At 31.7% G+C, this 23,562-nt stretch overlaps 1 protein-coding gene across 1 annotated transcript; it reads left to right on the forward strand.

Annotated features, from left to right (window-relative positions):
- Nucleotides 1–13,968: 13,968 nt before the first annotated feature.
- On the forward strand, nucleotides 13,969–14,568 carry LOC127148774 (uncharacterized). The gene is made up of 2 exons (XM_051083066.1): nucleotides 13,969–14,223; nucleotides 14,299–14,568. The coding sequence occupies exons 1-2, from the start codon at nucleotides 13,984–13,986 to the stop codon at nucleotides 14,551–14,553; spliced, it is 495 nt and encodes a 164-aa protein (XP_050939023.1). The 5' UTR covers nucleotides 13,969–13,983; the 3' UTR covers nucleotides 14,554–14,568.
- Nucleotides 14,569–23,562: the final 8,994 nt, after the last annotated feature.

A 23,562-nucleotide genomic window follows, 5' to 3' on the forward strand; every position in this document is an offset into this window, starting at 1 on the left:
AATGCTTAATTATTAATCTTTCATAACTAAATTTACGTTTTTTTTAATCTCTTTCGATCTTTAACCAACCTTGAGCCTGCTAAGGTTGTCAACTTAGTTGGGATACTCACCTCCTAAATCTCTTGAGATCAATGCTATGTATTGTTAAAAGAAATTATATATTGTTGAAAGAAATTATTATTAATTGTTAAAAGAAGTTGTAAATGTAAGCATTTTTTGCGTAGATATTGCATGATATACTTCAAGATATAAAACACTTATTTGAAAATAAAGTTTTATGTACATTATTTGATTAAAAAGAAAAAAGAATTTTATGCATGGCCTTTTAAGATGAATTTATTTTGATTTTTGAATTCTATTTCACTGCCTTTTGTTCAGACCCTTTTATGATCACCAAATTTGCATGGCCATATCAACATTACCTTCCATCTTATGCTTTTCTCTTTGTTATTCGTAAGAAATAACATTGTTCTTTAAGTTTGAAAACAACTTTCTTATTCTTAGATAACAATAATACATCATTCAAAAGTTCTTAGAAAAATTGATACATGTTATATACAAGGACTTCAAAAATTCATAAAACACACCCACTAAAAAAATAACCCCTAATTGAGTTATCAAGGGATGGTTTCATAACATTAATTATTAAATTCTAATTCATTTATGTTAAACAGTGTTTGATTCAAATATGTAAAGCAAAGAGAACATAACACAATCACGTTGGTAATCCACTTCTATGTAATCAACACCTACATCCAAGGAGCCTTAAGTCCGATTGAAAAGATCATTTACTAAGATTTAAGAGGTCCACAAGTATATAACTTATGAAGAATCAACTATCTTGAATTACACAACATTTACAAGATAAACGTCTAGGCTCACCCTAGATCAAGATAAACGAGAGATTCGATCTAAGCTCCCCTTAGATCATATGCTTCACGCTTCACCCTTGCATTTTAATGTTTAGGTTCCCCCCTCCCGAACGAGAGAGACTCCTCATAATAACCTTCAACATTAGGCTCAAATCTTCTCAACAAAGTGAACCGCAATGCTAGTAACAAGGTGTTCAACACCACACGAACAGAGTATTTCGTAAGAGACTCGCTATTAATGCAGAATCTGCTGAGAATGTCACTTTGACTTCTATCTTCCACGCATATTTATATGAAAAATTTAGAGAAAAGGCCTAGTTTGACTAGGATATTTCACAAATATCCTAAATTTTTTTTTCCTTGATTAGGATTTTCTATATTTTAGGACAATTTTAACCATATTATTAACATTAATTATATAGGTATTTCAAAATTAAATAGTATATATTTTCTTATTTACATTATATTGATCATTATTATATGATTTATAACTTCCTTATTTATTATATTAATTAATGTAAAATATAAATTATTAAGGAAAAAACGTTATCTTGTATAATTTATTTTCATTTATCATCAAATAATATATCTTTTAATATGATAAATTTTCAAAATAGATCTTGATTAATTTCAGTATTAAATATTTCATCTAAATTATTCATCCGTCGCCTAAATCATCTAAATTGTTCATTCGCCGCCGGCAACTTCTTCAATTTCTTCACCAGTAATTTCTGCAGTCATCTAGTTTCGTTCTTCACCGATTTCTATTTCATCCATCACCGATTTCGATTTCGTTTTTCATCGATTCTCAATTTATTTCGTCATTTCGTTCTCCTCATACTTCCGGTTAGTTGTCAATTCCTCATATTTTTCGGTACTCCATTACATCGTAGTTTTCCTAGAACATTTAAGCTTACATTCCAAAATATTTATCTTAGATATATACCACTTTCATATATATAATAATGCATATATTTTTACATACAGTCGCCGAAGAATATGATATATATGTCTGTTCTGTGATAAGCAAAGAGTATTATATGTTTGTTCTGTGATTTATTATATATATACCTCTTCTTAATTACAACATAAATTATTAGTGACATATTTCTAATAAGTTTTGGCAGGATGACCAAAATTGCAGTCTACTTCGATGGTTTTTTCAATGAATCAAACAATTACTTTAGTTTTAGTGTGTCCGAAATAACAGTTAATGAACATGTGTACTATAAAGAATTGTATACTAGCCTTAGATCCAAAAGTTAGACAGTTTTATTGATATGAACAATATTGATATATACCTTTGCTTATGTCATATAAAATGTGTTAAGAAGGATTTGTTATTTATTATTCAATTCTAATGTTTAATATCCGTTATATACATAATATTATTACATATATACGATAACTTTCCGTTATACTTTCAAATTCAATTATTCAATTATCATATAATTTTCTGAATATTCCATATCTACTAATTATGTTTACATTATTTTCCTTAGTTTTATAGTTAAAAAATTGCATTACACTATTATATACGTAAAATTATTGCAAATATACTTAACACAAACACTTTATCACATTTTTCATTTTAATATATATCTGATTCTAATGTATAATATTGATCATATACATAATATTGTTGCATATATATGATGTTAAATCCAATGTAACGTATTCATTCTAGTCAACGAAAAAGTGGTTGAATGAGGAGGATATGTTAAATTGATTTATGAATAGTATATATGAAATAATACATTGTATATTTTATGAAAGAAAGGATGTGTTTTTAATTTGTTAAATTGGTTTATATATTTTATTTCAAATATTCATATTATATGTAAAAAATAATAAGTTATATTTGAAACAATAGTGATTATGTATGAAGGGTAGTATATTAAATATAATAAATTGAGAAACTTTGATTAGTACGCTGGAAATTTATGGAAATAATATAATTGAACTAAAAACTAGAATATTAATATTTCAAATAAAATTCTGAAACAACATACTAAAAGTCAAATAATAAGAAGGAAAAATTAATTCAATAAAAAAAAACTTACATCTATTTTGGTTATGGCCAACACATCCACAACGGTCATATTTAACGCGTCACTTGAACTCCATTTTAGAAGGAATTCTAACATTTTTTGGTTGACCAACTAAACTTTTACATTTGGTGGGAGAATGACACTTTAATTTCTGTATTATTAAATATATGCAGTAGTATATTTGTAACAAATCACAGAACATAAACGTGTTATGCAGTAGTATATATGTAAGAAATCAAAGAAAATACTAACCGAATCTAGAAAAAAAAAATAAAGAAAATGATACGAAACATGAAGGAAAAAAAACCGAACTATATGTGTCACTAAATACCTATTATTGTATTTATACAGATGTATATACCGATAACATCATCTGTGTATGCAATGATATATAATGAAATTCAACTAGAATTTATGTATTATTATATGTGGTAGTATATATGTAGCAAATAACATAACATAAATATGAATTAGATGTATATATTTGATAAATCACATAATAGAAGTAGATTAAACAGTGGTATATAGTATATATTGTTCACGAGAACTTTACTAAACAAAAATATGAATAAGATGATTGAAACATGCCGTAATTATTGAATATATGCAGTAGTATATAAATTGAGTAAGAAAAAGTTATAGAACATGAGAAAAAATCTGTATATGTATTATTGAATATATGCAGTAGTATATATGTAACAAATCACAAAATATAAATGTATTATTCAGTAGCATATGTATAAAAAATCAAAATAGGAGGAACATTACAGGAATATATACTACAAAATAGAAGAAAAAGAACAAAATTTTTAAGAAAAAAATATATGCTATAAAACGAAAGAAGAAAGAATAATTTTTGAAGGAAAAAAGATATATGCTGCGAAACGGAAAAATAAATAATATATGAAACAAAAAGAAAAAAGACTAACCATATCACAAGAAGCGAATCGGAAGGAAAGAAGAAAGAACAAATATATTTTGTAATAGAAATTGGAGAAGAATATCGATACTGGAATTGATGATCGTGAGAAAATAACTTTTGGTTGGACATAAAATTGAAAATATTTATTTTATAGGATAATTAAAAATATTATTACCATATAAGATAATAATTTATACCATACTTAAATCATTCAAAAGGCAAGTTTATAAACAAGTCCATACTGTAAATGATCAAGAAAAAAATAAATAGAAAGAAATGGATGTTTAGATCTAATGAGCAGACCAAATGAAAAGGTGCACACCACATTAACATTATAAGAGGGCGTGAGTGTCCTCATAAGGAACTAATATTTCAGCTGAAGAAACCGATGAGATTTACGAAAGATGAAAATACCTCTAAGAACCAATCATACAGAGAAAAAAAGAGTGGGTGGTCGAACAAATCAGAGACTAGACCTTCAACTATCGACATAAATCCCAAATTAAGGTGGGTGGCGGTGTCTGTTCGTGGCGAGGAAGAGAAATCGTGAATGGAGAGAAAAAATCGTAAAGGAGAGGGGAGGGGGGCGCAACGGCGGCCTTGGAAGGGAGAAAGGGAAATAGGGGAAAAAAAGACATTAGGATTTTTTTTTTATTTTCCAAGAAGCACCAACGGTTTATTAAAAACCATCGACGTTGGTCCACTTAAGCCAACGGTAATAATAAACCATCGGCATATGTCTACCTATGCCAACGGTACAAAATAAGTCCCTAGCAAAAACCTATCTACGCCAACGCTCTAATTTTTACCGTCGGTGATTCCATTTATTGTCGACAATTAAATAATCCGTTGAAGAATACCACTTTTGCCAACGACATTTTGGGGTGTCGACATGTTTGTCGTCGGCAGATCCAAAATTTCTTGTAGTGGCTGCACCATCGTTCTTCCATTTTTTGTAAGTTTCAAACAATTTTTTGTTAGTTTTGAAGTTAGTTTAGGTTTAGAAATTAGTTTAAGTTAGTTAGTTTATAGTTTTGTTTTTTTGAAGTTAGTTTAAGATTGAATATTAAATTAGTTTTAGGATATTTAATTAGTGTTGGAATGTGGGTTGAAAATTGGAGGGAGGGGGAGGTTATTTGAGAAATTGGATTGAGGAATTTAATTAAATGTTGAAAATCTGAAGTGGGAAGGGGGTTTAGAGTTAATTGAATGGAATGGAATGGGTTAAGAATTAGAAGGGGGTTAAATTGGAATTTTTTAATTGGGGGGAGGGGAAGGTTTAATGAGAATTTTGAAGGGGGGATTGATGAATTGAACTTTTCATGAGGGTGGGGTGAGTTTAATTGAATATTTGAAGGGCATGGGTTGAGAATTATAGAGGGGGAGGAGGCAAGAGTTATTACTATTTTAAAAATTGTGTTAAGATCGATTCGTTTTAACTATCCTGTAGTTATGATAGCCTTTAGTTCAATTTTAGTTGTTTTTTTCTTAATAGTTTTGAATAACTTTGTTATTGATTTGGGACGACTATCCTGCAGTTATAGTAGCTTTTTTCGTTTTGAATTTGTTTATATTTCTGAGGGTTTGAAGATGTGGTAGTAGGGTAGCTTGTAAGTTAGCGTTGTTGGAAGGGGTGGATAGTATGTGGAGATTGAAGTTGTTTGTGGTTAATTAGGTTGTGGTGGCTATCCTGCAGTTATGGTAGCCTCTGTAGTTTGAAGTTAGTTTTAGTGAAAAGTTTGGGAGATTGTATATTCAAGAGAGTAAGTTTAGGATGTGAGAGGAGGAATATGCTTTTAATCAAACTTATTTATGTTTTAGGAGCTTTAGCGATGGACAACGGTTGGATGAAACTTAGGAATAAGTTTTTACTTGAGTATAAAGAGGGACTGGCCCAAGTTTTAGAAGTTACCAAGTTTCACGTTGATGCCTAAGGACGAATAAGGTGTCCACACAAGAGATGTATGAACTCAAATTGAAACTTATTAAAGGGTGTGGAACGACACTACTTACTATTGGAATATCCCCTTACTACACAGAATTGGGTTTAAGGTTTAGGGTTTAGAAAACTATGATGAAGGAACTAGTAGTAACTCTTTTGATAAAGGAACTAGTAGTAGTCATTTTCATGAAGAAGATGATGTGTTTGGTATGTTGAATAATTTACAAGCTCCAATTGAATAGGAAGAGGAAACAAAGGAAGGTCATTTAGAGGATGAAATGCTGAGGAATATTGGGGTAGATATAGAACAAGATACAACAAACGTATTTCAGAACTTATTGAATTAAGCATGTAATGAATTGTACCCCGGTTGTTCTGAACTTTCCTCCTTGAATTTTTTGGTTAAGTTGATGCATGTAAAGGTTGTAAACGATTGGAGTAACAAGTCCTTCGACATGTTGTTAGAATTCTTAAATGCAACGTTTCCAATGTGTAATAGTACTATCCTTAGTTCATTTTATGAAGCTAAACGAAAACTTCTTGACTTAGGTTTGAGATACGAGACTATTCACATGTGCAAGTAAGACTGTGTATTGTACTTAAAAGAGTATGCTAATTTGCAACATTGTTCTACATGTGGCGAGACTCGGTACAAGGTTAACCATAACAGAGAAATTTTTTTTGCATAAGATATTGCGCCACTTTCCTTTGGTACCAAGATTACAGCTTGTTTCTCTTGTAGGAAGTGTCCACTGACATGAGATGACATAAAGATAAACGTGTTGAAACAGATGATGTGTTGAAACATCCAGTTGATGATGAGGGATGGAAGCACTTGATTGTGAACTTCCTCATTTAGCTTCTAATCCACGGAACGTGCATCTGTGGTTAGCTTCAGATGGGTTTAATCCTTTTGGTCATAAGAGTGCCCCGTACAGTATGTGACCTATTGTGTTACTTCCTTACAATTTGTCACCATAGAAATGCATGAAGGAGACAATTTTCTTCATGTTACTGCTCAAACCTTGTCCTAGATCTCTTGGTAAGAAAATCAAATGTGTATCTCTAACCATTGATTGAGAAACTAAAAGAGTTACTGAATTTCGGGGTGTGTACGTATGACTCTCTTATAAGTTAGTTCTTTTAGCTACATATAGCCTTGTTGTGGACGATTAATGACTTCCCAGCGTATGGGGACCTATTGAAGTACAAATGGGGTATAAGGTATGTCCTATATACATGGGTGATAGATCGTCATTCGGAATATGAGGTAGAGTATCCTTCATGAGACATTGATGCTATCTTCTAGAGAACCATGTGTGGCGTAGAAGTAGGCTACACGATGGAAAGGTAGGGCGTAGGGCTCCTCCAGTGGTGATGAATGAGCATGAAATCATAGAACAACTAGATCAGTTGAAGTTTTCAGTTATGAGTAAACATCCTTTAGTAAAGGATAAGAAAATAAATAAAGATGTTTATTGGACAAAGAGAGGTATTTTTTTCGAACTTCTTTATTGGTCGAGACTACTGTTACGTCACAAACTTGACGTAATGCATATTGAGAAGAATATTTGTGACAATTTGGTTAGTACGTTGTTGAATATCGAATGAAAAACCAATGATACCACGAATGCTTGGTTGGACCTACAAGATCTGAAGATAAGAAAGGATTTACACCTTATAGAAGTTGGTAACCGATTGGTCAAGCCACACATTGACTAGCAGCGAGCGAGTTGAGTTTTGCAAGTTCCTGAAATTAGTTAAGTTTTCTGACGGATTTGTTTCTAATATTTCATGATGTGTGAATGATAAAGAGGGGAAAATATCAGTTCTCAAAACGCATGATTGTCATGTTTTATTACATCGACTGCTACCTATTGGTATTGGAGCATTCTTACCGAAAAATGTGTACACCGTTATAATCAAACTATGTAATTTTTTCGTGAATTGTGGGCCAGAACCATAAGAGTAAGTGATTTGGACAAATTACAAGCAAATATCATAATCATACTTTGTAAGTTGAAAAGAATATTTCCACCTGCCTTCTTCAACATTATGGTACAACTTGTTGTTCACTTACCATATGAAATCAAGGTTACTGGTTCGATTTCTTATAGTTGAATGTATCACATTGAAAGAAGTTTTACGCACTTTGAAATAGTATGTTCAAAACAAAGTACGTCCCGAGGAGTCTATTGCAGAAGCATATGTGATGAATGAATTAAGCACATTTTGTTCGAGTTACCTAAGTGCTATTGAGACTCGATTTACTAGAGATGAGCGAAATGATGATACCATTCTAGATGACGAGGTGATTGGTGAGGTTGAAAATTTCGAGCAAAAAGTACGACCTTCAGGTGCATCAAGTCTTCGTACTCTATCACAGGAAGAGAAACGCCTCTTTCATTGGTACATCTTCAACAATGTAGACGAAATATTGGAGTATCGCAAGTAAGCATTTCTTATCTTCGTATTTCTTAGGTATAGTTGTTAAGTATTTGTTATACATTGTTGTTACACAAATTAAACTCATAATCATCCCCGTTAGGAAACATTTTAGGCTAATACGTCGGCAGACTCAAATTGTTACTTATTTGTACAAAAGACATTAATGGAGATTCCCTAAATGGTTTCGAGCACAGCTATATAGCATGCACGTATGACATGTATGCACTAACGTATTTGCACGTGAATGTATATAATCATTGTCACATGGATTTCAGGTTATAGAATTACGTGAGACTGAAAATATATCTCACGATTTCTTCTCACTTGCGATGGGACCATTATTTGATGTTCGTTGTTATAATGGATGCATTATGGGTGGGTTGAGATTTCACATGTTAGAACGTGATTCTCGATGCACTATATGAAATAGTGGAGTGATAGTAATTGGTGAAAGCAATGCAAGTGAAAGTGGCGACAATAATTTCTACGATGTTTTAAACGAATTATTGCATATTCAATATCCGGTAGGAAGAAGTGTTTGGCTATTTAAGTGTTGGTGGTATGACATGGACATCAACAAAAGTCAAAGATCACATGTGAAATTAGGGTACAAAGCTATCAACTCGTCCCGTTTTTGTTCACAGAGGAACCGTTAATTCTTTCGATGCAAGCACAATAAGTATTTACCTAGATGACCTAAAAAATGGTAGTAACTGGAAAGTTGTCCAAGTGGTCCAGAATAAGTGTATATGGGACGTGCCCGAAGTGGATGATGTTGAGAATGAGCAACTGAATGTACTTGAAATCATTGTTGGCCATCAAGTGGATGAACACATTGAGGATGACAATCATAGAAAGATCAACATGTATATATATACGATGCATTATGGGTGGGTTGAGATTTCACATGTCAGAACGTGATTCCTGATGCACTACATAAAACAGTGGAGTGATGGTAATTGGTGAAAGCAATGCAAGTGGAAGTGGCGACAATAATTTCTACGATGTTTTAAATGAATTGTTTCATATTCAATATCCATTAGGAAAAAGTGTTTGGCTATTTAAGTGTTGGTGGTATGACATGGACGTCAACAAAAGTCAAAGAACACATGTGGAATTAGGGTACAAAACTTGAAATCATTGTCGGCCATCGAGTGGATGAACACATTGAGGATGACGCTCTGTGCATTACTAATGTTGATCCCATAATCATGGAAAGATCAATTGTGCATCATGTCATTGACGACTTCATAGACGATGGGGATGAACAATTGTCACATCGAAGCAGAAAAAGTGATGACGAATGATAGTCACGAACCACTTACCCAAATATTTATTTAGTTTATATTTTGAATCTAATTATGTGTTTGTATTTTCTTATTGATTGTTTATTTTTCTATGTCCACAGGTACTATGTCATCATTTTCTAGTGGTTTCGACAAGATAGATGCGATATTCCTCTAGTTTGTCGAGGATCTAGATAACCCTGCGGGAGGGTTGTCGTCGATGAACAACAATTTGGGTGAGTATAATGGTATGTTTTAACTCATGATTATTTGAACTTTTTTCTCACATTAACTTGTTGTTTTAATTTATTCACCAGGTACTGCTCAACCATTTGCGACTCTGACTCCTAGGAGACGTGGACAGTCTTGACTCCTAGAGTTGGAGTGCTACGTTCACATCAATGGGAGGATTTTGATGTCGATCGCCCCTGGCATGAAGAAGTCTATTTCGCCACACGTTGTTCACTTTTGTCAGGCGATGGTGTGTGTTTGCGAAAGACATTTCTAGTCCACTGCCTTAGGTGGGCGGACATAGGCAGAGAATACATCAAGGTCGTCAAAGGCAGCCTACAAGTACGTCTACTACACATTTCTGTTTTCAAGGCGATGACATGTTATTTTCTGTAATGTGTAGCATTTTTTCGTGCTTGATTTCAATGATCAAGCAATGAATAGGTTCGTTCAGCATCAAATTGCTCAGTACCCTTAAAGAGTTAGAGGCGACTGTCACAATCACTTCAAAAAGTACAGCGACCCTAAGAAGGCACATACCAGCCTACAACACATATTGGTGGGACGTATAGAGGATTGACACTAACTGTATGATCATTACATGAGTCGTGCATTCTAGGTGAGCAACTAAACGCTTTGTAATGGTTAATTCTATTTTTAACTTTTAATATGTATAAGAAATAAACAATATAATTGTTTTCATGCAAGAGCAATCACGGACCAACAAGGTTGCTAGACAGAAGCAAACTTACAATCATAGCAGCAGGTCAAAGTCATTTTTACAATAATAGCATGAGCTCGTTGAGCAAAGAGGGGAGTCGATCGACCGTATGGAGTTGTTTCGACAAACACACGTTCGAGATGGACTTTCATATCGTAGGTCATAAAGGATGCACAGGTAAGTTATCTAAGCAATACTTCTTCCCTTATTTGTCCTCTTTAATTTATCTGTGACTTACTAACTTAGTTTCTAAATTTGTTGCTGAATCAAATACTGGAACTCCAGTCTTAACCTATCCCAGAGGGTTCTCAGCCACTCTCTAGGGACAAGATTGTGTTGGATAGATGATTGGATTACTCAAAAGGCCTTGGTTGGGAACCCAAACCCAAGGCCCGCAAGATGGCTAGTGCGAGTAGTGCCACGACCTTGACGCAATCCATGGTAGAGCTTCAATTATGGTTTGAGCTTGATGAAGCTAAGCGAGCAATTGAAGAACATACAAGAAAGCAAGATATGTTAGCTTCACAAGTGGAACAAATGTGGAAGGTCATAGAAGACATGACTCCGGCGCAACCAAGACCACCTTATGATCCCTAGCTTTGCGGTACGTATATATGTTTCCATTATTCTTAAGTTCTTGGAATGACATTATTCAGTGATGATATGCATATGTACTAAACTTAGGCACTTTTGTATCTTGTAGGTCCCGTGGTGTAGAATGGCGTACGAGGCTCGTTAGGAGACATACGTTATTTAATATGGATTTTTGTGTACCTTTTTTTTCTTACACTATAAGAAAATGGAGCATTCCCGATGCCGAAAAGCACGTCGGCATAAAGAACGTCGGGAATAAGGGCTTTCCCGACGCCCTCAACAACGCATCGGGAGCTGCGTCGGGAAAACCATCTTTCCTGACACACCACGAAGGCGTCGGCAAGAATACGTCGGGAAAAGGGATTTTTCTCGACGCCGTGAACAGTGCGTCGGGAGCGGCGTCAGGAATAGGGGTTTTTCCCGACGCCGCGTGAAACGTCGGGAAAAGGGGTTTAATAAGCATCGGGAATTCCCCTTTTCCCGATGCATTTTGAGGGATTTCCCAACGCCACGTCACTGCGTCGGGAAATCCCCTTTAAATTCGTTTTAGTTCTGTGAATTACAAAACCAAAACCGAGAGGAGGAGAAAAAGAAAGGAGAAGAAGAAGAAGTCGTCACCGTTGAAATTTCCTTTTGTTCCGCCGCCGTCCGTCGCCGACCGCCCTCGCCGTTGTTCCTCATCGCCGTCTGCCACTTTAGGTAAGTGAAATATGTAAATTTATTTAGTTTAATTTTATGTTTTAGGGTTTTTTTTGATAAAATTAGTTTAGGGTTTTTTTTATGAAAATTAGTTTAGGATTTTCTTTTCGAATAGATTTTTGTTTGTTAAATGTATTTTTGTATAGAGTGTGTGTAATTTGTGGTTGAATTGAAATTTGAAATTTGAAATTTGAATGGTTTAGGATTTTTGTATTAGAAAATTGAATAGTTATATTTTAACAAATATAAATATCTTTTCCTTTAACATAATAATTATATGTATATAACTTTCAACATGAATTATCTTAACCCAACCATAGCAACTCCACTCCATAATCAAGAAGATTTATCTTTCTACAGAATAATTAATTATTTTCCACAATAATTAATTATTATTTATCTTCCTCAAAAATAATTAATTATCTTCTACAATAATTAATTATTATTTATCTTTCTCCAAAATAATTAATTATCTTCCACAATAATTAATTATTATTTATCTTCTCCAAAGTAATTAATTATCCTTTTACAAATAATTATATTTTCCCAAAATATAATTATTTTACTTTTTCTCCTTTAATAAATATCCTTTCTCCAAAATACAACTACCTTTTCCTTAAATAATTATATTTCAACAAATATAATTATCTTTTCCTTTAACATAATAATTATATATATATTTCCACGTATACATATAATTATCAAATCTCCAACAAACTTTCCACCCTACGGTTTAATTAAATAACGTCCATAATTATTTAATTAAATTCAACTTCAACAACACTAAAAATCCACAACTTTACTTAATCCTCTTAACCTACCATTTAATAAAAACTCAACAAACACCACGTGTTAAAACCTCTAATTAATTAAATATTCATCCAAGAAATATTTAATTAATTTTAATTCCCACATGAATCAAATAATTCTCATTAAATGGATTCAAAATAACGCCCAAAAATTAAATCTAATTAAACAAAATTAAGATAACTGACTCCAAAATTATCTAAATTTTTGGGGCGTTACAACGTAGTACTCAAAATAGTGGAATAATGGTCATTGGTGAAAGCGATGCAAGTGGAACTGGAGACAATAATTTCTACGGTGTTCTGGACGAAGTGTTGCACGTACAATATCCGTTGGGAAGAAATGTATGGCTATTTAAGTGTCGGTGGTATGACACGGACGTAAACAAAAGTCAAAGAATGACACACATTGAAGTAGGGTACAAATCTCTCAACACATCCCGTTTTTTGTACGCGGAGGAACCTGTAATTCTTGCAACTCAAGCACATCAAGTTTTTTATGTAGATGATCTAAAAAATGGTAACAATTGGAAAGTTGTGCAAGTCATCCAAAATAACCGTATTTGGGACGTGCCAGAAGTGGAGGATGTTCAGAATGACCATATTAATATAGTAGAAGTTGTTGTAAGCCACCAAGTGGATGACCACATCGAGGATGACACTCTATGCAGAAATGACGTTGATCCCACAATCGTTGAAAGACCGGTTGTGCGTCATGTCACTGACGACGATGTGGATGAACACTTGTCACATGCAAGCGATGAGGAATTATAGTGACAAATTAAACCACGTATGCACATATTTATATCTAGTTTTTGAATGTTTGTTTTCTAGCTATGTGTTCGTATTTGGTTATTGAATGTTTGTTTTCTATATGTCCATAGTCATTATGTCATATCGATGATCAAATTTTATGGAGACGGAAGATATGTTCCTCCAGTTTGAGGTGGATTTAGATAACATTGCGGGAGGGTCGTCATCTGTGGGCGACAATACGGGTGAGTCTAAGAATTTTCTTCATTTTTAACTTACAAATATTTCATGTAGGGGTTTCTAACTTTATATGTTATTGTCTATTTATTGAGCAGGGTTTTCTTCTCAACAAACGACTCCGACTCCTAGGAGACGTGCGCAGTCTCGACTCTTGGAGTTAGAGCGCCACGTTGCAATAAATGGGTGCATTCTGATGACGATCGCCCCTGGAGCGGAGAAGCCTATTTCTCCACACGCCGTTCGCTTCAGCTAGGCGATAGGCGTGTGCGTGCAAAAGACATTTCCCGTCCGCTGTCTTAAGTGGACGGACGTTGGGAGAGAATACATTGAGGTTGTGAAGGGCGACCTCCAGGTAATTAAATGCACTACACATTTATATATGATTTCATTTGAAACATATCTAACTTTAACCAATATAATGTGTTATGTTTGTAATGTGCAGCGATTGTTTGTGCTTGATTTCAATGATCAAGCAATGAACAGATTTGTTGAGCATCAGATGCTCACGACCTTTAAAGAGTTCCGGGCCGACTGTCATAGACATTTCAAAAAGTACAGCGACCCGGAGGAGGCTCGTGCCAACCCACCAAACACATTGGTTGGACGTGATGAGGATTGGCACTTCCTCTGCGACCATTATATCAGCCGTGCATTCCAGGTATTTGTCATGATTAATTATGATAACAAGTTTTTATATGTATAAGAAATAAACAATATAATTATTTTAATGCAGGAGCAATCACGGACAAACAAGGCTGCTAGACAGAAGCAGCCTTACAATCATAGTAGCGGGTCCAAGTCGTTTCTACAACGACAGTATGAGCTCGCTGAAAGAAGAGGGCAGCCGGTCGATCGTATGGAATTGTTCCGGGAAACACACGTTCGAGCTGGGATATTCGTGTCGCAAGCCGCCGAGGATGCGCATGTAAGTTATACCCTTATTAATTATCCACTTTTATTATATATTTTTGCGCGTTACCTAACATAATTTTTAAATTTGTTGCAGAATCAAATGCTGGAACTCCAATCCCAGCCTACCCCAAAGGGTAGTCAACCACTCTTTGAGGATGAGATATGCGATCAGGTGTTGGGTAGACGACCAGGCTACTCAAAAGGCCTTGGTTGGGGACCCAAGCCGAAGGCCCGCAGAACGGCAAGTGCAAGCAGTTCGTCGACATCTTGTTCGCAGTCCACACAAAAAGAGATTGAATTATAAGCTAAACTTCATGAAGCTTTGGAATGGATTGAAGTACAAGATAGAAATCACTAAGCATTAGCTTCACAAGTGGAAGCTATGAAAAAGATGATTGAAGACCTAACTCGTGCACAACAGGGACCACCACATGATCCCTAGCTCTACGGTACGTCGTATATGTCTCTATTATTCTTAAGTTTTTGCAATATATGATTATGTATTAAACTTAGTTATTTTTATACCATTTTTAGGACCGAAGGTGTAGAATGACGCGCATACGCACCTCGTTGGGAGATTTTTCATTATGTTTATGTTTTTTCTATATTGAGAACTATATTTTGTTGTAGTCAACTTATTCGTATTATTAATTTTAACTCTATTTTTTTAATTTGTGTTTGTATATTTATTTATTTTAATTTAATCCAAAACGTCGCGAAATATTGTGAATGTTTGAGCAAAATATTACAAGGAAAAAAGTAAAAATAAAATATTTAAAAAAATATATAAAAAATATTTCTCGACGTTCATTACGTCGGGAAAAAAACGTCGAAAAACAGGTTTTCCCGACGCCGGGAATGCGTCGGCATAGACGACGTCAGGAATAAGGTTTTCCCGACACCGTCATGCCGACGCATCTCCCGGCATCGGGAAAGGCTTTCCTGACGCTGATTTGGTACGGCGTCGGGAAAGCCTCTCGCGACGCATTTCTCCCGACATTCTTCCCGACGCCGTTTTGTACGTCGGGATATCCTTTCCCGACGTACTTTGCATTTTCGCCGACGTATTTGTGCGTCGGGAGTACCCCCGTCTCTTGTAGTGTTAACATTTATTATTTTTTATTTGTATTATGAACTTTGTTTAAACTTTTTAACTTTGTTGTATTATGAACATTTACTATTTTTGATTCCATAATCATATTTAAATTTTTGTTCTAATTGAATAAAAAAAATTTCAGAAAAAATAAAAAATATATATTTAAACTATTTTCCGACGCACCACATACGTAGGGAATATGGTATATATCCCGACACACCCAAGAAACTGTCGGGGATGGTTATTTCTGATCCATGGCTGACGTCGGGGATGGATTGTTTCCAACACATGGATGATGTTTCAAACGCTATCGTCGGAAGACACATTTCTTCCGACTTTCTTCCCAACGTCTCTTTCGACGTCGAAAACTTAATTTTCTACGTGATTTACACTTCTTTCGATGTTTATATGCGTCGGGAGTGGCCCCACGTCTTGTAGTGAATGTTGCTCTTAATATTATATCCGAGAATGAGGATTTTGAACCAAAATCTGTTATAGAATGTCAACAGAGAAAATATTGGTCTTTATTGAAAAAAGCAATTGTGGTAGAATTAAATTCACTTTCAAAACATCACGTTTTTGGACCAGTAGTCAAAACACCAAAAAGTGTCAAACCTGTGGGATATAAATGGGCACTTGTGAGAAAAAGAAATGAAGATAATGAGATCACAAGATATAAAACAAGATTAGTCGTACAAGGTTTTTCACAAAGACTCGGTATTGATTGTGAGAAGACATGTTCTCTAATGGTGGATACAATCACATTAAAATTTTTAATTGGTCTGGCTGTATATGAAAATCTGGATATATATATATATATATATATATATATATATATATATATATATATATATATATATATCTTATGGATGTAGTCACACCATATTTTTATGGATAACTTAATAATGATATTTATATGAAAGTCCAAGAAAGATTTAAAATACCTGAAACATATAAATCAAGTTCTTGGAAACTATATTTAATAAAGTTAAGGAGATCATCATATGGATTAAAACAATTAGGACGAATGTGATACAATCACTTGAATGAATATTTGTTGAAAGAAGGATATTAAAATAATTCAATATGTCATAATTCACATTTAATCCATTAGTGTTCATATTATAAGTCATCACCTACATGCCATTATTGGACCTATAAATAGAGGTTTTGTGGGTTTGTAACAGAACACATAAATTGGAGTTGGCGGAGATAATTTCTTCTGCAGTTTAATTTTGTAAATTTATGAATTTATATATTTTATTATAACATTATATTTGATGAATAATTATGTGTTGAGTTAGGGTCTGTCTGTTGGCCTCGTTTTCACGACAAATAGAACGATTTTGCTTTCTTTTTTAAGGTTTTGTCTTACGTCAACAAAAGTTAAATCTGTTTTTATAAGATGTGAAAGCCGATCAATATTACCCTCATCCTCCACCCAAAACATGATGATTTATATATGCCAATTATTATAATAAACGATCAAATATTCATATTTTTCTAATATGTGTTGCTATATATATAAAAAATAATAATAATAAGAAATCTATACCCACACCAACAAACCAAACAAAATAATTGCAATAATAACAATAATAATATCATTAATTAATTAAGTAATTAAATTAAAGAAAAATTTTCCCCTAACAATGTATACTAATTCAACACTTTGTATGTGTTGCAACAAAAGTGGACATTATATATAGTCTACCATGCACTCTAACTATTCTTCTTACATAAATTATGAGTCTAATAGTTAAACTTTTGGGACATAATTAATGTCATATAGAGGAAAATAGAAACATATACCTCAATTTGGTTGCAAACCTAGCTAGATTAAGTATAAGGTATTTATATTTTTATTTAAACATCACATGAAATAATTTTAGTTCAATGAAAAAAGAATACTCGACTAAGAAAATTTAAATTTGAGGATTATATTGTAACCCAAACATAATTTTACCACAATCAATTTCCAAGTCAACTTTGTTTAAATTGTTGGCCAACCGATGTAATTATTGCAAAAGTTTCCAATTCTATAATTAATAATTAACCTTTTCTCTTATTAATTTGGAAATATTAAAAAATAAAAAAAGGATGAGCCCTTATAGAAATGCACACAAATAGACCTAATTAATTAATGATGGATTTCTTTTTTCTTTTTACATATTTTCTTGTGATATTTGTCAAGTATTTAGGTACAAATTTTGTGAGATTTGCATCCCGAAATTCAAATGGAAATATAAAATGGGATAAATGACAAAATGGATTATTTATTTTTGAAGAAAAGTGTGTAATTATAATGCCCAAAAATTAAGATAATTTTGGAGTTAAGTATCTTAATTTTGTTTAATTAGATTTAATTTATTCGACGTTATTTTGAATTCATTTAATGAGAATTATTGGATTTATGTGGTAATTGAAATTAATTAAATATTTCTTGGATGTATATTTAATTAATTAGAAGTTTTGGCATGTGCTGTTTGTTGAGTTTTTGATTAAATGGTAAGTTAAGAGAATTGAGTAAAGTTGTGGATTTTTAGTGTTGTTGAGATTGAATTTAATTAAATAATTATAGATGTTATTTAATTAAATTGTGGGGTGGAAAGTTTGTTGGAGATTTAATAATTATATGTGTATGTGGAAATATATATATATATATATATATATATATATATATATATATATATATATAATTATGTTAAAGGAAAAGATAATTATATTTGTTGAAATATAATTATTTAAGGAAAATATAGTTGTATTTTGGAGAAAAAAAGGTAAAATAATTATATTTTGAAAAATATAATTATTTGTAAAAGTATAATTATTTTAGATAAAAATAAATAATAATTAATTATTGTGGAAGATAATTAATTATTCTGCAGAAAGTAAATATTGATTCTGGAGTGGAGTTGTTATGGTTGGGTTAAGATAATTCATGTTGGAAGTTACAAGTGATTTATTGTAAAAGATTTGATTGATTAAATTAATTGAGGATTTAAGTTAATTTGAGATTTTGGAGGGAAAAGTTGGTTTTGGTGGAATTGTAATTAATTGAGTATATATATATGGATATATATATTTAATTAATAATATGGAAAAGTGAAGTTAATTATATGATGGAATATAATTATATTTGTTTGGAAAAGAAGATAATCCATGAAAAGAGATAGTTGATTTGATTGGACGAAAAAGATATATATTTATTTATAAGAAAGAATAATAGTTTAAATAAATATATATTTATTATAGTTTTTGGTGAGAGAAAATAATAATAATAAAGAAGAATTATTATTATTATTAATGGTTGTGCATTTAAGGCATTTATTTAAGAAAGATAATGGGAATAAAGATATATATATATATATATCCGAAAAGGAAAAGGAAATAATAATAATAAATATTATTGTTATTATTTGGATCTATAAATAGCATTGAAATGCTTAAGTTAGAAAGTAAAGGAAAAAGAAAAAGGTTCTTCATCTTCTTCTCTAAATAAGCCTCTGCTGTCGCCGAAGTTAAGATTGGTCTCTTTGGAAGCTTGAGGATTTAAAGTGAAGAATTTTTACATCTAAGAGGATTTTTCAACCTCCATGTGAGTAACCTTGGTAAGCCAATGAAATTAAATTAATATTTTATTAATTTAATTTTGGATCTATTTGGGGTTTCTTTAAGTGTTCAATTGGCTAATTTTTAAGATTTAAATCTTGAATTTTTCCCAATCAAGGTTAAATTGGTTTCAACCCATTTTGTTTGAGAAGTTAATTAATTTGAGAGAATTTTTTGATGTTAGCCAATTGCTAATTTCATTAATTAAGATACTAAGTTTTTCTTTTATGATTAGGATCAAGTTAATTGGAGATTTTTTAACTCTCAGCTAGAGAGTACCTTTGTTTAGCTAAAATCTACAGGTAAGAGATTCTCCTACTAGACCTTCGAACTGATTTAAGAGACCGCATGTAATTATGATTATGCATTGATGGTAGCTAAAATGCATAATTTGATGCCTATTGATAATGACTGAGATTACTATGTTGAGGATTGATGTTGATGACTGATGTCATGTTATGATTGGTAGTATGTTGATGATGATGACTGAGATTATTATGTTGATGATTCTTGATGCATGATATATCAATCACATGATTAAGGACGTTAAGATTAATATTCATACCATGTTATGATGTTATGTTGTGCTACATGCTATGGATAAGATGTTCTGTTAACTTTATCTATTAGAGTCGTACCCACATTGGTGTCCTTCGGGATCACCACCTTTTTAGGACTGTGTAGTCTGACGGGGCCACCAGTCTGGCATTGACATTGACACAGACATGATTTGAGAGATCCGACGGGATCGCTCACACTTATGACTGCGTAGTCCGATGGGACCGCCAGTGTGACATTGACATTGACATAGACATGATTTGAGTGATTCGACGGGATCACTCATAGCCCGATCGTCTTAGGTGTTCCCTTGGGTTCACCAGAGACCAGCTTATTCCTACGGGATCACAGATTGCACGTGTTCGGGAACGTGCCAGTTCAGGGATACTAGTAGTGGGTCCCTTACTGAGTATTTGTTTATACTCAAAGGTAAAGGTAGAGGAAAACTGGCGAGCGACGGAGAAGGATCCGTGACATGCCATATGGGGACTCAGTTTTGCTTCCGCGTCTATGTTTCAATGTTTTAATATTCCGTTTTTAATGAAAATTTAGTCTTCCCTCGTTTGAAAAAAGTATCTCTTGTCATTGTTTCTTTTTAGTAATGACCTCAGCTTAGTATAAAAAATTAGGTCGTTACAGTAATTCTAGGCAACTAAAAAAAGGGAAAAAAAAAAAAGAGAAACCTAAATTATAGTGTAAACCATAGCTAAATAACAAATATGGATAATTAAGTAAAAATTATCATAAAAATGATCCAACCTACAATTTTGGTTATAGCAACTAATTGACATGACCAGGAATATATAATGACACCAACAACCATTAATATACTTTATATGTCACTTCCTTTTTTTTTTTTTTTTTCTGATGAGATGTTTCTTTTAAAGTCATTGAAAAAATAGTGCATTTCTTTTCACTAAATTTAAACAGATTAACATCTTTAATTAGTTTTACATCCTACCACTCATCTTTACTAAAATTTCATTTTAAGTTTTCTTCAATGTTCTCTTGAAATTATGCAATTGAATTGATAATGTTTAACCATGCAAATCATGAACAATTGGTTAAATAGCAAGTTTATTACATTAACTTTTAAACATACATTTATTTAATCCTTAACAAAGTTTATAAAACATGTGAAATTAGTATGTAATAATCTTTTAAATCTGTAGCGATAAAACTTAAATTCTTAAACTAGTGTATAAGAGATCTTTGGTGTTATCCACGTTTTTTAGATTTTGGATCTACTAGTAAAAACATGATTCAAGATATCTAGTTTAGGATTTCATTAAAAGATTTTAACGCTTTGAAAATCAATATTATGACCAAATTGAAAAAACTATTGAATATGTCATTGTCTTGTTGAACAATTTTAAAATTTAACGACAAAATAGATTCGTTACAAATACTTTGGTACTTTATTACTTTATCAGTGAACGATCATAATTATAAAATAGAGTGTTTTAGTTTTATGGATTTAAGTTCCAAATAGGATTATTAGAATACATATATATATATATAATATATATATATATATATATATATATATATATATATATATATTATATTCTAACCAATTAAATTAAGTTACAGTCTCTCGAAGCCACACCTATTTTAAAACTTTATATATATATACAAAATAAGAGTCCCATTTTTCACTTTTCCCAACTTTTTATTTTTATTTTTCAAAATCAGAGAAATATAGAGAGATAAAAAAAAGGTAAGAAAAAATGGTTAAAAGGACCAATTATGAAATTATCAATTATTGTCCTCTTATATTTTCTATTAATATGAAAATTTTTGCATGGTTATTTTTTCTACAAGAATAGTCAATATCAATGTCCTATACATTTTTTATATGATCAAAGATATAAAAATCCTCAACCTATATCTTTACAGAAAATAAAAAGGAAAAAACCCAATAATTTCCTTTTCAAATCATGTTGGAAATGAAATCTTTTTTTTTTTTTATCTTTTGTTTTTATATACCATATCTTTTATTTTCAAAATATAAACTGTATCATTTAGAGGGAATCACAGCCAAATTTCAGTTTGTTTGATTTTCTTTTTCTTTCTAATTTCGACAAAATGCAATTAATTTGTTTGATAATTTCTTTTGGTTTTTATTATTTATATTTTTCATAATATTTAGGAGTTAATTTTGTTGGACAAAAAAATCGCTTTTGTAAATGTTAAGATTATTTTTCTTTTTGGTATTGAAGGGTTTGTCAAATATTCCTTCGTTGTATTTGGTTGTACAAAAAATATAAAATTATTTATTGAACAATAGAATTTGCACAAGAATTTTGGTCATTTTTTTCTCTCATGAAAACTCGCACACCCCTCATGCTTATCATTCTAGTTTGTTGTTTAAAGTAATTTTGGTAATTTTGGGAAATCAATTTATCTAAGTTTAATTTTTTAAATCACCGTTTTAACTATTATTCTTAAACATGCATTGAAATGATTAATAATAATCATGTTGAATTTATATGAACTTTGAGATTAGACGTTTAACGTAGAAAAAAAGTTTTAAAAAAACATGGTAAAAATATATGAGTAAAGAAAACTACAAGTATTTTGAAGTTAGATTCCTCAAAATAATTCTTTAGTTGTTATTTAGTGGAAAATTCATTTTTCTTCGAATCACTGCCATTTACCTAAATTAGAAGGAATCTTAATATTTTATTTGATTCCAAATGTTGAAACACTAAATTAATTAATTAATTAATTAATTAATCTACGCCTAACTTGAATAATTAAATTTGTATCTCTTTTTTACAAAAGGTTATAATAATTGAAATTTGTATGACGCAATTTGAGATAAAGATTATCGAAGACTGTAATAACCATCTCTTCCTACACTAAACACTATTTAAAAGTTCTAACTACAGTTTTTACTATTTAACATTCATCAATTTTTTATTCTTTGCCACAGTGTTTGCTATTTTCTTATCAAATTAAAATAATCTACATATCAAACACATACTATTATAACCCAAATTAAAATAATCTATAACAAAACACAAACTATAATAATCTAAGACTATAATAACTCACTTCTTGCTCCAAACGTCTCTCTTTGAAACAGAAGGTTATAACAATTGAAATTCAAATTTTCTGTCGTACATAGTAAAATAAAATAACGTTTAGTCACCAAGTGGCGACAAGTACAAGATGAAAAAGCAAAGTCTTTTTTGTGAAGCTATGTCTAGTGTCATCTCACAATCAACTCATCAAATGAGGAACATCATTTCATCATCTTCACCAAGTCTTTGCTTCAATGTTTGGTGACCATTTGAAAGTTACATTTCTTATGTCCTCGTACCATTTTCTCTTTTATTTTTCATATCCTCTTTAATTATGATTTGACACATGTCTTATTTGTCGAACAGACTTTGTTGAATTACAATGCTAATATGTTTTAGGTAAATTATATTGAATCTCAATCCAAGTTTAACTCAACTATTTATCATCTTATAAGATATATATCTTTAATGACTTTACAAATTAATTAGTTGTCAAAGTGGATGTACGTATTCAACTTAAAAGAAACCATTAAATTATCTAGACTAAATTTAAGTTTATTCAACTTTCACTATCTCATAACTATAAATCAAATGTGGTAAGGTGAACGATTAAAATCTTCAGACCTTTCAGCAAAATGTACGATATTTTAAATCAATTAAACATGCTCACTTTGGTATTATCACGTTTGGATAATGATATGGTTTATATATAACTTATTATAATATCCTACACTTTTTTGATACCCTTAAAATAAATTTGTTGTTTTCAAATAAACAAAATGAACCAAAA

The sequence above is a fragment of the Cucumis melo genome, chromosome 4, assembly GCF_025177605.1.
Source record: "Cucumis melo cultivar AY chromosome 4, USDA_Cmelo_AY_1.0, whole genome shotgun sequence".
Lineage (NCBI taxonomy): Eukaryota > Viridiplantae > Streptophyta > Magnoliopsida > Cucurbitales > Cucurbitaceae > Cucumis > Cucumis melo.